Raw genomic sequence first — 13,634 nt, 5'->3', positions numbered from 1 at the left:
TGATGGGGAATGGCAGGGGCATAATTCCAGGGCATTATATGAAATAATTCAGAAAAGACTTGGTAGGAAAGAATATAGTATGTTCAAAAACGGAAAAGATCAGCATGATTGGTGCACAGTGAGCAACAAAGACCATGGACTGGAGCAGGACTGCTGTCGCAAGCAGGGGCAAAAAGCATGCAGGGACTTTGTTAATAATTTTATTCTCCACCTTAATAACTGCTGGATGTCATTAAAGGGTCTTAAGCACCCACCCCATGTAGGAAGCAGGTTGGTATTGCAGAAAGTTTCTGTCTGGTGATTGGACCTAGAGAAAAGATTATAGGCAATTAACCTGAGGAAATTAACCTTGGATTGGCTTCCTTGTGCATAAATTGTGAATCTAGACTATATGATCACTTAGGTTTTCTTCAGCTCTAAAATTCAAGAATACCTCTGTATATTCAAAACCAGAATGTCAGTTACAGGTCTGCTGACTTCTTGGTGAACCCTTCCTATCTCTAAAACTGAACACCTTTTAGATCCAATGAAGAGTCATAAGTTAATCTATGTTACAGTGATAGGGCTGAAGTTTGACTAACTCAAAGAAGGCTGAGAAGTTGGGAAGTTGGGAAGAAGGCAGTAACGACCAGATGCAAAATAAGTGTAATCAATCTTATGAGTACCGAGAAAGTAGGCAGAAGAGAGCAGGATAGGAGAATTCAGCTCACTGGAACGATTTAATTTAAAGGCAACTAGTCAAGAGGAAGTTTAGGAGGGGGAAGGGATGTCCATCAGCAAAGCCCTATTTTCATCAGCATCTTGCATTCCCAGTCCCCCACCATTTTGACGGTATAATTGATAATTCTTGCAGCTTATCATACAATGATACGCTATGCAGAAAGTTTAAAGTACCTCATTTCTTGAGATTTACTCAAATTAAATCCTTTGTATTTAAAAACTCAGGAGCAGAGAATGAAGGCTTCTCTATAACGTGAAGGAAAAGAAAGAGTGTGCGTGTGTGTTTTGGGGAACAGGAGGTAGAAGAAACTATAATTCCAGAGTGTTAATGCTAAATAGGCTCTTGGAGATCACTGATTAACAAAAACCTTCGTGCTGAGGTGACTTTCCCAAGATGACACTAAGTGAAGGAGCCTAGCCACAGACCGGGGTCCTTGCGAGACCCTCGGGGGACTCTTCGGGTGGCCCTTTATCTGTGAAGCCGAAAGCCCTCTTGGCGGGCCAGAGGAAAGTACAGGAGGTTGGCCCTGGGGTAGCCTGGGGCTGCCTGACTGCCTGGGGCTTTCCTCCCTTCCTCGGCCGTCCGCTCCGTCTCCTCTTCTTTCCCCTTAGGTTTCAGCAGGGAGGCCACCGGGTGCAAGACGGACACGGCGCCCGCCACGGGTCTCAGGCGCTCGGAGAAGCGCAGATTCTTCTGGATAACCGAAGAGACATCAAAACAGACGGGAGCGAAGTGTTCGGAGCAGATGACGGAGCTGTCACTACAACGGTACCAGTTGGCCGGCGGCCCCGCACGAAGCTGTCCACAGCAGCCGCACGGCCCCGCCCTTTGGGAAAGCGAAACAGCAACTTCCCGGACTTGGTGGTGTTGCCGCAGCGGATGGGCACGGCAGCGGCCTCGGGGCTGGGGACTGGGAGCTGGGAACCGGCACCCTCAGCACGACCTCGCACTCCCAGCGCCCTCACCTGCCGACTCCGTCTCTGCTGCATCTTCTTTGGCCGCGAGAAAGTGCCAAACTGCGGCCCCTACCTTGGAGAGTACCCGGCTGTTGGAGGTCCTCCTCCTTCCAGCAGTCTTCCCCTGAGAGCAGGCAAGGGGATACAAATTTCGCGCGGGCCCAGCTGAGGTGGGCAGTAAAGAGGGACGGACCGGAAGTGGTGGTTGTCATAGCTACCGAGGTGGCCGGCCTCTTCCTCGTTTTATTCTCCTCTCCACCTTAACGCTCTGTTTTTTCTGAAACCAGGAAACTAGAACGAGGAAATGCTGACATTTTGGGCCCCTCAAATATAACCAGAGGCTCTAACGAGTGTACTGACCAGTGGATTTGGGGGAGGACCAGACCGGAAATGACGGTTTCCATGGTAACTCCTGAGCGGGTTGCCTAGGAGATGACCCCTTTCGGTCTCTGAATCTGTGCTGTAGCGTCATTTCTAAGGCAGATCTAACTGATCTTCTTGGACTGTCTCCTGCCATGATTCCCGGGAAATACCGCTCTGTTTCTGGCCGGGCTGCAAGCAACGTAGGTTGGGTTTCCTACTTTCTCTTTATTTCCACTCGTACCGTCATTTCTGACTGGCGTCTTTGTCCTAGGTGATGAGCTGTATTGAGACCAGGACCGCTCAGTCTACTCAAGCTATTGTCTGACCGAGGCTTGAGGTTCCTGGACTGGACCAAGGCACTTGGAGGGTATTTAACATTGTGTGATGGGTATTTAAAGTCTTGTCCAGGATCTGCGCTTCCCAGAAGGTGGAGCTGGTCTGCTGTGAAAGGCTAAGCTTCATTTAAATTCCTTTAACTGGTCAATTCCTTTTTTTTTTTTTTTTTTTAATTAATAAAATACTAACAGGCACCCCACCTCCTTTACCTGTTTCACTGAGATATTTACTTAGACCTCAAATGGCAGGTGACGAAGGCCTGAGGTGCTAAGTAGAGGGTTAAATTGCAGACATTTTGGAAGATAAATCACAGTGAAACCTTTTAATTATTAGTTGTAATTTTATTGTTTTCAGCAAATATCCAGAACATGATAATTTACCAGAAACAAACAAAGTGAGCATTCTGTTTCATTCAAATTTTTTTGGTTATATCTTTATGTACTGTTTTGGGGAGGAGTGTGTGTGTGTATAAGTTAAGAGCATATTTTATGGTTTAATTTTTACATTGTAGGTGAACTGTGGGCTTCATCTGGTTATTCAAACATCATCGCTTCCTGAAAAAAACAAAGTAAGATTCAAGTAGATTTGTATTTAGATTGAATATCAATTGTTTTATATTCTGCACAAATAGCATGATTTAAAAAGCAGAGTCTAAACTGGAAAATATAAGTATATTTACTTTGGTCTCTACTTTGAAGCTAATTTTTATTTTTTGCCTACACAAATCCAACTAGTAGTTACCAAAGAGAGGGAAGGGGGAGGGACAAATTAGGGGTATAGGATTAAGTGATAAAAAATATTGTGTATAAAATAGATAAGCAAGAAGGATATATTGTATATCTCAGAGAATTATAACCATTATTTTGTAATAACTTTTAATGGAGTATAATTTATAAAAGTACTGAATCACAACATCCTGTATCTGAAGCTAATATAGTATTATAAATCAACTGTACATCAATTTAAAAAAATAAAAGCAAAACCGAAAAAACCTCACTTCCTTTACAAACTGAATCTTATTTCATCAATTGAAAGAGGTAAGATGGTTTTTTTTTTTCTTTTTTGATATTTAAGCATTTCTTAAATCAGGATCCTTCTTAAAACTGATGGCAGATCATATTAATATTTTAATCGGGAAAGTTTTTCTTTCTTAGTAGTGGGTAAAATGATGGCATGTTTTACTACTGATGGACTCTTACATTAGATAAAATGTGATAATTTGGGGGCCCATATCTAACATTCCAGAAAAAATTGATTAGCAGTGGAAATTTATTAGCCCTAATGAGATTTAGAAATTAAGATTTGAACATTCTTTTCCACAAACAATTTGCCCATATTCTCCCTGGCGTTTCCTTAGTTTCTGGCTTTTGATTTGATCTTTGAGATACACATGTTTTCTTACCCTCATGTCACCTGAGCACTCAGATATACTCACCCATCTCCCACACAACTATGTCTCAAGACACAACACAAATTTTTCTTCTTTGACCAAGTTGGACACCTTCAACTGGCACAATTCAAGTTTTTTCTAAAAAGTTTTAAAATAGATGTTACTGGAGGAATTCTTAAATGAAGGACAAAGAAGATGTGGTATATATATAGAATGGAATATTACTCGGTCATAAAAAAGAATGAAATAATGGCATTTGCAGCAACATGGATGGACTTAGACATTGTCATACTGAGTGAAGTAAGTCAGACAGAGCAGGACAGATATCATATGATATCACTTAAATCTAGAATCTAAAAAGGTACAAATAAATTTATAAAACATTCTCTGAATGTTGTGTCAAATGTTTTTTAGGTTGAATTCAAGCTAAATAGAGAAACGCCATCATTCCCTGGTCGACTCTTACAACATGACCTTGAAAGAAACTACTCAAGTAGACAAGGTATTGTCAGAGAATAGAGATCAGATATGATTTTTCATCTTTAATATTGTTTAATAATGTTGAATTTCTGGATCCAAATAGACTTCAATTAAAGATGACAGTATTCATTGGTTACCAAATACACTGGGTATTTGTTTAAATCAGAATTGATTTTATGTAGACAACATAGTAGGTTTTTTCTAATATAGGAAAAACTGTCATATTTTAGTTTGGAGTGGGCTATACACAAGAGAATTAGAAAGAAGCTTCCAAATAATGTCTTAGAATTAGGAAAAATAGCTAATTAGTGAGGGTAAGACTATGGGAACACAGATATTTAGTAAGTAAGGACACAGTGGAAAGAATGGAAAGTCAGGAGTAGAAAAGAAGCTATCTCTTTCCCTTACTAACACACATAATTATAGAATTATATCAAAGGGCTTTGACATTTGTGTGGCATCATGCAAGATCTTATTAGGAATGCAGATTCTTAGTGCTTCCCTCATCCCCTTCCCCATTCTGACTTTGTAGGTCTTGGGTGGGATTTGGAAAAGTGTGGTTTAATAACTTCTCAAGAGATTGTGATGGATGTGGTTTGTGGACTACCCTTTGAAAAACAGCCTCATATGATCTGGTTATATTTCTGAAATGTATTGTTCAATTCAAGGAGAAATCTTCTTTAGAACTTTTGAGTTGTTACTTAGTTGTCAACAATTGTTAGCTGTCTGTAATGTACTAGTCTTAAGTACTGCAAAATACTTACATACGGTACTGTCCTCATCTAGGAGTTATTGCATGAGAAGGATAATCGGTATAGGCCTCTCTAGATTGTTCATCTTACATGAACATGTGGCAATTTTCAATATTAGCTTTCTTTTTTTGTTTTGTAATTTCTGGACTTTCCTCTTGGGCCCAGCTAATCTGACATCACTTTTCTGTTTCCTATATCTTGAATTCTTCTCTTGGTCAATTGCTGGACATGACATCAGCCTAACCACTGTTCCATAGTGCAGAGAACATCTGTCTTCCCTTCTTTGGTTCAGTTCAGTACATATCCATTGAGTATGTTCTGTGTGCCAGACACTGTATTAGGCACAGAGCTATAGATGTGAACCTGAAAATTTTCAAATAGAATTTTCTTGTGTTTACATTGTGAGCTTCCTTTACATTTTTAATAATAACTCTTAAATTTGTTTTCTGAATCATGAGCCAAACTTAAATACTTTCCCCAAGGTATTCTTGAGTTAGAGGATGAAGTTGGTAGACAGATTTGTGTATATCTGGCTGAATAAATTTATTTAAGTGTTTAAGTATTTCTAGATATTTGCTAATGAGGAAATAGTATAGAGGCACTGAATTTTGTGAACCTGAAAGATGGATAAAATCCTATACATAAATAATGACCCATAAAATACAAATTAATTCCTTAGGGAAAAATAAACCTATTTTTTTCATTAAAAGATTTTATTCAAAAGCATTCTCTCTAAAATTTGTACCTGATTGTTTCCAAATGTGCCTCCTTCCTAGTTCCAGGCAGTTTTATGCAAAGAAGGCCTCACAGTGTGTAGCTGTATTCTTGACTTCTATACTCACTGTTCTTCCTCCAAAGGCACAAAACTTTGGAAAAATTTTAAGTAGCCATTTATCAGGAAAAATGAGGGAATCTCTATCTAATAAACTGAATTCTGATACTGAATGATTGTAATTAATTTTACTTCCTTTCATATTTTTATGTTTTTCAAAATTAATTATGGTTTTCAAAATTGAACATATGCCATAAATTAACCAGTGGTACTCTCAGCCCAAAGTAAAGATACTCTTTGTTTTAGTTAGGCTACTTGGTCTTAAACTTGGTATATGATTTCTTTTAGGCTTTTTATATTAATGTTAAGAGTTAAGCCCTGTATCCTTGAAGTTTTATGTCAGCCAGGGACTACTATACAGTAAAATCTCAGTTCCAGGCCTGAATTAATTAAATCCCTTGAATAAGAATGCCAAAATATGTATATAGAGAGGAAGAGGTAGTGCTTGACTCTTAACATCATGATGAATCATGAAAAATACAAAATCAGGATTTTGATTACCAACACGGTCAAAGATACGGCTGAGTGGACAAGCATATGAACATTTACTGTATTATCCATCTATCCAGCCAACCATCTGTCCATCCCCCTGCCCATCTCTCCGTCTATCCATCCACTCACCCATCCATCTCATCTACCCCTCCATCCATCATATGTCTAGGGTGTGGTGTAGTAAAAACTCTTACCAAATGTATACCATTATGCCTTTAAACACTTTGGGATTCTAATTATGAAAGAATTCATTCAGAATTTTTAAACTAAAATGCAAGAGTTTCTGATGTTCTTTTTTAACAGAAATAACATTCACAAAATAGATTTCTGACTAACTCTCAATAAATTGGAAAATCAGTTAATTTAATGATTGCCTACTGAATTTAGATTCTGCAAAGAATATAAAGAATATAAAATGAGCTCCATTTCTCCAGGAGCTTATAAATTTAATTAGGAAGACAAAAGCTACTATTTGGTACATTAAATAGTGATATATGAAATTACCAATAACAGAAAATGTTTCAATTAAAATTTTGCTTTAAAGCAGGATGAAACAGTTCACATATATGTATGTATGGGTATTTGATACATACCTCTACTCTATGTATATGTGTGTGGGTATTTATTGTGGATGTTTCGATTACAGATCACTCTGGTCCCCAGTTGTTTAGAGGGCCTTGTTTGTGGATTTTAAGGCCTTTCTATCTCATCATTCTCGTATTCTGCTATTTATTGTAAGATGTATGTCATACTGATCATGATAGTAAGCTCATCATGCAGATCATGATTTTGACTTCTGTGTATAATAAGAGGTGGAAAGAGTGAGGATGAAATTCCTTTATTAACTGACTGTAAGTGAAATTTACTCCTTGATTATTGCCTCCACATCCCAAGTCTTATTAAATTTAAATTTGCTTTCTAAATTGAGCACTGGCTTGAAGCCTTAACAAAGTAATTTAAAAACCTAACTCTGACACTAACAAGGAAAATCAAGGTTGTTTATTGTTTGGAATTTTTCCTTTATTATTTTTAGCTGACCAGTTAATCCTTAATCAGTTAATCCTTACTCGAGTTTTTGTTTTTTTAACTATTCAGTTTTTGATTTCCAAATCAGTTTACTGACTTATGGTTGCTTGGGTATTTTGCTAGCAACTGGTCATGTCACAAGACCAGTTCATTTATGGACATGATCTTTGTTCTGAATGCTTGTGCTCTAGAACATCATTATCAATTATCTTGATATTTCATGATATTCAGAAGAGTGGGGGGTGTGAACACTAGTATTTTGTTCAAGAAGCCAGGCATGTGCACTTTGATATATATCTTGCATACCTGGAGATGTTAGCAAATATCATTGCTTTACAGCTCTTTAATATGATATGTATGGAACTTGATTTTAAGATGGCCTCCCAAAGAATGATAGCTTCCTATATTTAGGTTCATCTTTTGGTCTTATCAGTCAGTTTAAGCAGTAGAATTCTGTGGCACTTTAGGTTCCGTTTTATTGCTTTTTGCTTCCATCCACATCAGTTGCTGCTTTCAGGAAATTTTCTCTTGGTAGAAGAAAATAGTCAGTTTCTTCTGGTGTTCAAATTGGTATTTTTGACCCATTGCTCAAGTCTTACTTCATTTCTGGAGCTTCTCAGCATCTTTTATTAACTATTCTACATTCTTCTAGGTCTTTAGAATATATCTTAATATCCACCTCCACTGAAACCCATCTCTGATCTTCTTTAAGTGAAAAATAACCAGACACATTTATGTGTGAATATATAAATAGGTATTGTTTTTTTATTCTGCATTTTGTGCCTGTGTTCTGTACAGTTTATTACTTTCATATGCCCACTAGATTGAAAGCTACTTAATGGCAGGGACAACATCAAACCAACAGCTTATAAGCCTCATAGGGGTGTCAAATACCTGTTAGACCCTAACTAAAAACCTCACTGCAAATGTGCAAGATTTATTGACATCCACTTTGGTCTCTGGAATATTCTCTACCAATAGTAGCTGAACATACAAAGAAAAAAGGATGATTCGAGGTTTACATTTGCTATCCAAAACTACTTTCTCTATATTTCTCTAAAGTCATGTACTGTGTAGCTTTGTGATAAATTTTTTGATATTTTGAAGGAGATGGAAGAGTAATAAGTCCTTCGCTTCATAATAAATCATCCTGCATCTCATCCACAACAAATGTGACAGAACTATGTGGGCTGGAAATGAAAACTGCCACGAGCTCCTTATCAGCATTTGGAGATTCTTCCATTCAGACACCTTCAAAGTCCAGAATCCGGCAGGGCTGTCATAGTGCTGGCCCAAATGTATCTGGTAATGAGGGACTATCATCTCAGTTATAAGAGAGTTAAAATAAAGTATTAGGAGTCAGGATTATAAGGGATAAATGTAGCACTAGAGTAGTCCTGTACTATCAACCAATCTACAAGGCAAGGGAAAAATTATTTGGTATGTACAGAACAGATAGTTTAGACCTGAGGAGGAAAACAAGCTGAACTTTAGTTTCAAATACAGAGAGCTATGGAAGCTGTATTTTCTAGAAAGGATATTGATAGGTGCCAAAGTTCTCCAAATATGAGGTGATTTTAGTTTCAAGATCTGAAAGATTTTTCTTATTCAAATAATTTGTATATTATTTTTAATAGGTGATCATATTAATTTGGTGAGCTCATCAATGCCTTCATTTCCCATTCTCCAACGTTCTTCTGAAGAGAAAATTCTTTACTCAGACAGGTTGACCCTAGAAAGGTGAGGACAACTTATTTAATTTTTTTGACTAGATAATATGTAGACATAGTACAAGATTTGAAAGGTACAAAAGTCTCTCTTCCTCCCCCTTGTTTTTCAGCCATTTAGTTCTCCTACCTAGGTATAATCACTGTTGCCAGTTTTAAATTTATCCTTCCAGGAGTATGCAGAGAAATTTTATATCTATGTAATGTAAAGGAGCTTGACTATACTCTAGAAGAGTACTATAGAGGTTCTAAAGTATGACATTGATAAAAATGGGTTTTAGGATAGGAAAAAAAACTTCAAAATATACTCCTCCAATAGGTTTCTCAGCACTATTCAGTTGCGTTCCCTTTTACCTAATTGACCTCACCTGCTCCTAGTCTGGCCTTCACTCACCCTGCTACTGCATACTTGCTCCCTGAATACACCGAGAGTGCTTAAACCTCGGGGGTTTTGCATTTGCTGTTCCCTCTGCCTGGAATGCTATTTCACCACGTGTTAGGCTCACTTTCTTACCTCCATCAGATCTTTGCTCCAATGTCACCACCTAGGGATAGCCTTCCCTGCCCCAGCTCTCCAAAGCAGCAACTCCTTCAACTCTGACAGTTCCAGCACCTTTCTCTGCTTTTTCTTCTCAGCACTTATCACCCTCTCACATATTAAATATTTAACTTAGCACATTTATTGTCATTTATTGTTTGTCTCCTCCGAGTAGAATGTAAACTCCATAGACATGGGGAGTTTTGTTCAGTTCTGTATCCCCAGCATCTAAAACAAAACCCTGGACAAAATAAACCCTTAACAAATTTTGAATGAATAAGTGTGTTTAGGACTCAATCCCTATCTTTAAATCTAGCAAAGTATCTGCAGTAGAATAGTGGATGAAGGATTTCAACCTTATCTTAGCATTGTAACCAGCAGAGAAACCTTCTCAGCAGTACATATCTAACAGCAAGGGGTTAAGCAAACTTTCTAGCTGAGCAATGCCTGAGCAGTATATCAGTGGGTTAATAGCAAGCACATTTCTCTGGTTATGTGACATGGTTCCTTGAATCATCTCAACCTCTCCCACAGAAGGCAATTACACTGCGTGTTTTCTGATGGTTAACTTTATATGAAATAATTAATACTGGAGTTTTTTTTAATACTATGAGAGCTAGATTTAATTTTAATAACTACCCTTGCCAAACTATATCAGTTTTTATATGAGTGATTTACAATTAGATCTAGAATGCTTGGTTCATGAAGTCAAGAAGTGGTTCTGTTTTTCTTCTTCTCACAGCGTGGGCATACAAAGATACTACTATTAATATTTTTGAGACAAGGCAGGCTGCTGAATCAGAACCTTACTAACTTTAAACATGTTTTCTAGGCAGAAGCTGACCGTGTGTCCTATTATTGACGGGGAAGAGCACCTTCGTCTCCTGAACTTTCAGCACAATTCTATAACTCAGATCCAGAATATCTCCAATCTCCAGAGGCTAATATTCTTGGATCTATATGATAATCAGATTGAAGAAATTAGTGGACTTTCTACTCTGAGATCCCTCCGTGTGCTTCTGTTGGGGAAAAACAGGTAATCGTTATAGATCAGTCATTGTTTGTTATACTTAGGACTAACGTTGAGTCCTCCTGTGGTCTCTAGATGGCAACTCAACATTGAATAATACTTAAGAACCTAACAGAATAATGTTTTTGAAAGACTGTTTGATTGGATTAAGATTCATTTATAATTTGCTTTATGAGTTTCATATTGACAGTTATTCAAACCAAACAACATTTATTGAACGTGAAAGTCACTCAGCCATGTCTGACTCTTTGCCACCCCATGGACTATACCGTCCATGGAATTCTCCAGGCCAGAATACCGAAGTGGGTAGCCTTTCCCTTCTCCAGGGCATCTTCTCAACCCAGGGGTTGAACCCAGGTCTCCCGCATTGCAGGTGGACTCTTTACCGTCTGAGCCACCAGGGAAGCCCAAGTTGTGTCCGACTCTTTGTGACCCCACGGACTGTACCCACCAGGCTTCTCTGGTCAAGGGATTCTCCAGGAAAGTATACTGGAGTGGGTTGTCATGCCCTCCTCTAGGGTATCTTCCCAACCCAGGGATCAAACCCATGTCTCTTATGTCTCATGCGTTGGCATGCGGCTTCTTTACCACTAGCGCCACCTGGGAAGCCCATAGCATTTATTAAGTATTATTTCCATTGCTTTACAGAGCCATATCATATGTGGGAGTAAATAACAGATTTTGGCCTTTATGTTTTATTAGGCTATATTTTAAATATGTGTATTCACATTAAGCTTATGTGTTTCACTTGTGATTCTTCTCAGTGCTTAACTAAGGGTGGGCATTTGATACTTTGTGACTGTCAAATTATAGTCGGCTATCTGATTCCAGTTTTTCATCCACAGATTCAACTGAGTATCGAAAAACACTTGAAAAAAATATTCCAGAAAGTTCCAGAAAGTAAATCTTGAATTTACTGTGTTCCTGGAGACTATTTATATAGCATTCACATTGTAGTACATGTTATGAGTAGTCTAGAGGTGATTTAAAGTCCACATATACTCTGCCATTTCACATAAGGGATTTAAACACTTGCAGATTTTGATAATGATCCCACCAAAAAAAGATACCCCATGTCCAAGGGCAAAGGAGAAGCCCCAGCAAGACGGTTCAGTTCAGTTCAGTTAAGTCACTCAGTTGTGTCCGACTCTTTGCGACCCCCGTGGACTGCAGCATGCAAGGCATCCCCATTACCAACTCCCGGAGTTTACTTAAACTCATGTCCATCAAGTCAGTGATGGCATCCAACCATCTCATCCTTTGTCATCCCTTTCTTCTCCTGCCTTCAGTCTTTCCCAGCATCAGGATCTTTTCAAATGAGTCAGTTCTTTGCATCAGGTGGCCAAAGTAATGGAGTTTCAGCTTCATCATCAGTCCTTCCAATGAATATACAGGACTGATTTCCTTTAGGATGGACTGGTTGGATCTCCTTGCAGTTCAAGGGACTCTCAAGAGTCTTCTCAAACACCACAATTCAAAAGCATCAATTCTTCAGTGCTCAGCTTTCTTTATAGTCCAAATCTCACATCCATACATGACTATTGGAAAAACCATAGCTTTGACTAGATGGACCTTTGTTGGCAAAGTAATGTCTCTGCTTTTTAATATGCTATCTAGGTTGGTCATAACTTTTCTTCCAAGGAGCAAGTGTCTTTTAATTTCCTGGGTGCAGTCACCATCTGCAGTGATTTCGGAGCCCAAGAAAATAAAGTCTGCCACTGTTTCCACTGTTTCCCCATCTGTTTGCCATGAAGTGGTGGGACCAGATATCTTAGTTTTCTGAATGTGAGTTTTAAGCCAGCTTTTTTGCTCTCTTCTTTCACCTTCATCAAGGGGCTCTTTAGTTCTTTGCTTTCTACCATAACAGTGGTGTCTGCCATAAGCAAGATGGTAGGAGGGGTGAAATTGCATTTAGAATCAAACCCCTTACCCTCCAGACATGTTCAGAGGGCTCAAATAAACTTTGTGTGTACCAGGACTTAGAGATCCCACAGAGACTGAGCCAGAACTGTGTTTGAGTGTCTCCTGCAGGGTATGGGTCAGCAGTGGACTGCTGCAGGGGCAGGGCCTCTGGGTGCAGCAGACCTGGGTAAGGCATAAGCCCTCTTGGAGGAAGTTGCCATTTATCCCACCATAGAGCCACCAGAACTTACACAGGACTGGGAAACAGACTCTTGGAGGGCACAAACAGAACCTTGTATGCACCAGGACCCAGGAGAAAGGAGCAGTGACTCCACAAGAAACTGCCCCAGACTTGCCCGTGAGTGTCCAGGAGTCTCTGGCAGAGGCGTGGGTCGGCGGTGGCCTGCTGCCGGGTCGGGGGCACTGAGTGTGGCAGTGCATGCACAGGGCCTTTTGAAGGAGGTCACCACTATCTTCATTACCTCCACCCAGGGAGGGAACACACAGAAAATCCATCAACAGAAAATTGGATTAAAGATTTACTGAGCATGGTCCTGCCCATCAGAACAAGACCCAGTTTACCCCTCAGTCAGTCTCTCCCATCAGGAAGCTTCCCTAAGCCTCTTATCCTTATCTGTCAGAGGGCATACAGAATGAAAACCAAAATCACAGAAAACTAACCAATCTAATTACATGGACCACAGCCTTGTCTAATTCAGTGAAACTATGAGCCATGCCGTGTAGGGCCACCCAGACGGACGAGTCGTGATGGAGAGTTCTGACAAAACGTGGCCCACTGAAGAAGGGAATGGCAAACCACTTCAGTATTCTTGCCTTGAGAACCCCATGAACAGTATGAAAAGGCAAAACGATAGGACACTGAAAGATGAACTCCCCAGGTCGGTAGGTGCCCAATATGCTACAGAAGTGGAGAAATAACTCCAGAAAGAATGAAGAGACAGAGCCAAAGCAAAAATAATACCTGTTGGTAGTTGTGACTGGTGATGGAAGTAAAGTCTGATGCTGTAAAGAGCCATATTACATAGGAACCTGGAATGTTAGGTCCATGAATCAAGGCAAATTGGAAGT

At 39.3% G+C, this 13,634-nt stretch overlaps 2 protein-coding genes across 8 annotated transcripts in view; one reads left to right on the top strand and one right to left on the bottom strand.

The window, feature by feature from the left end:
- Positions 1 to 614: 614 nt before the first annotated feature.
- Positions 615 to 1,783, bottom strand: THAP10 (THAP domain containing 10). The gene is given in 3 exon segments (XM_043920869.1): positions 615 to 1,318; positions 1,321 to 1,527; positions 1,530 to 1,783. Coding segments are annotated over 3 exon segments (636 nt in total). The 5' UTR covers positions 1,711 to 1,783; the 3' UTR covers positions 615 to 1,070.
- Positions 1,784 to 1,919: 136 nt separating this feature from the next.
- Positions 1,920 to 13,634, top strand: part of LRRC49 (leucine rich repeat containing 49) — a 153,573-nt gene continuing 141,858 nt past the window's right edge. For 2 of the 7 annotated variants that reach the window (XM_043920861.1, XM_043920866.1), the window contains exons 1-6: positions 1,920 to 2,240; positions 2,888 to 2,944; positions 4,181 to 4,268; positions 8,456 to 8,653; positions 8,986 to 9,088; positions 10,446 to 10,649. In XM_043920861.1, the coding sequence (XP_043776796.1) occupies positions 2,193 to 2,240; positions 2,888 to 2,944; positions 4,181 to 4,268; positions 8,456 to 8,653; positions 8,986 to 9,088; positions 10,446 to 10,649 (698 nt within the window). In that variant the 5' untranslated portion in view covers positions 1,920 to 2,192. Of the gene's footprint in view, positions 2,245 to 2,311; positions 2,408 to 2,887; positions 2,945 to 4,180; positions 4,269 to 8,455; positions 8,654 to 8,985; positions 9,089 to 10,445; positions 10,650 to 13,634 lie in introns of all 7 variants that reach the window. The other 5 variants (XM_043920865.1, XM_043920862.1, XM_043920863.1 and 2 more) reach the window with 5 other exon arrangements.

Source organism: Cervus elaphus, chromosome 12 (genome assembly GCF_910594005.1).
Source record: "Cervus elaphus chromosome 12, mCerEla1.1, whole genome shotgun sequence".
Lineage (NCBI taxonomy): Eukaryota > Metazoa > Chordata > Mammalia > Artiodactyla > Cervidae > Cervus > Cervus elaphus.
Note: the sequence above shows the minus strand (reverse complement) of the source record. Positions and strands in the feature narration are given on the sequence as shown.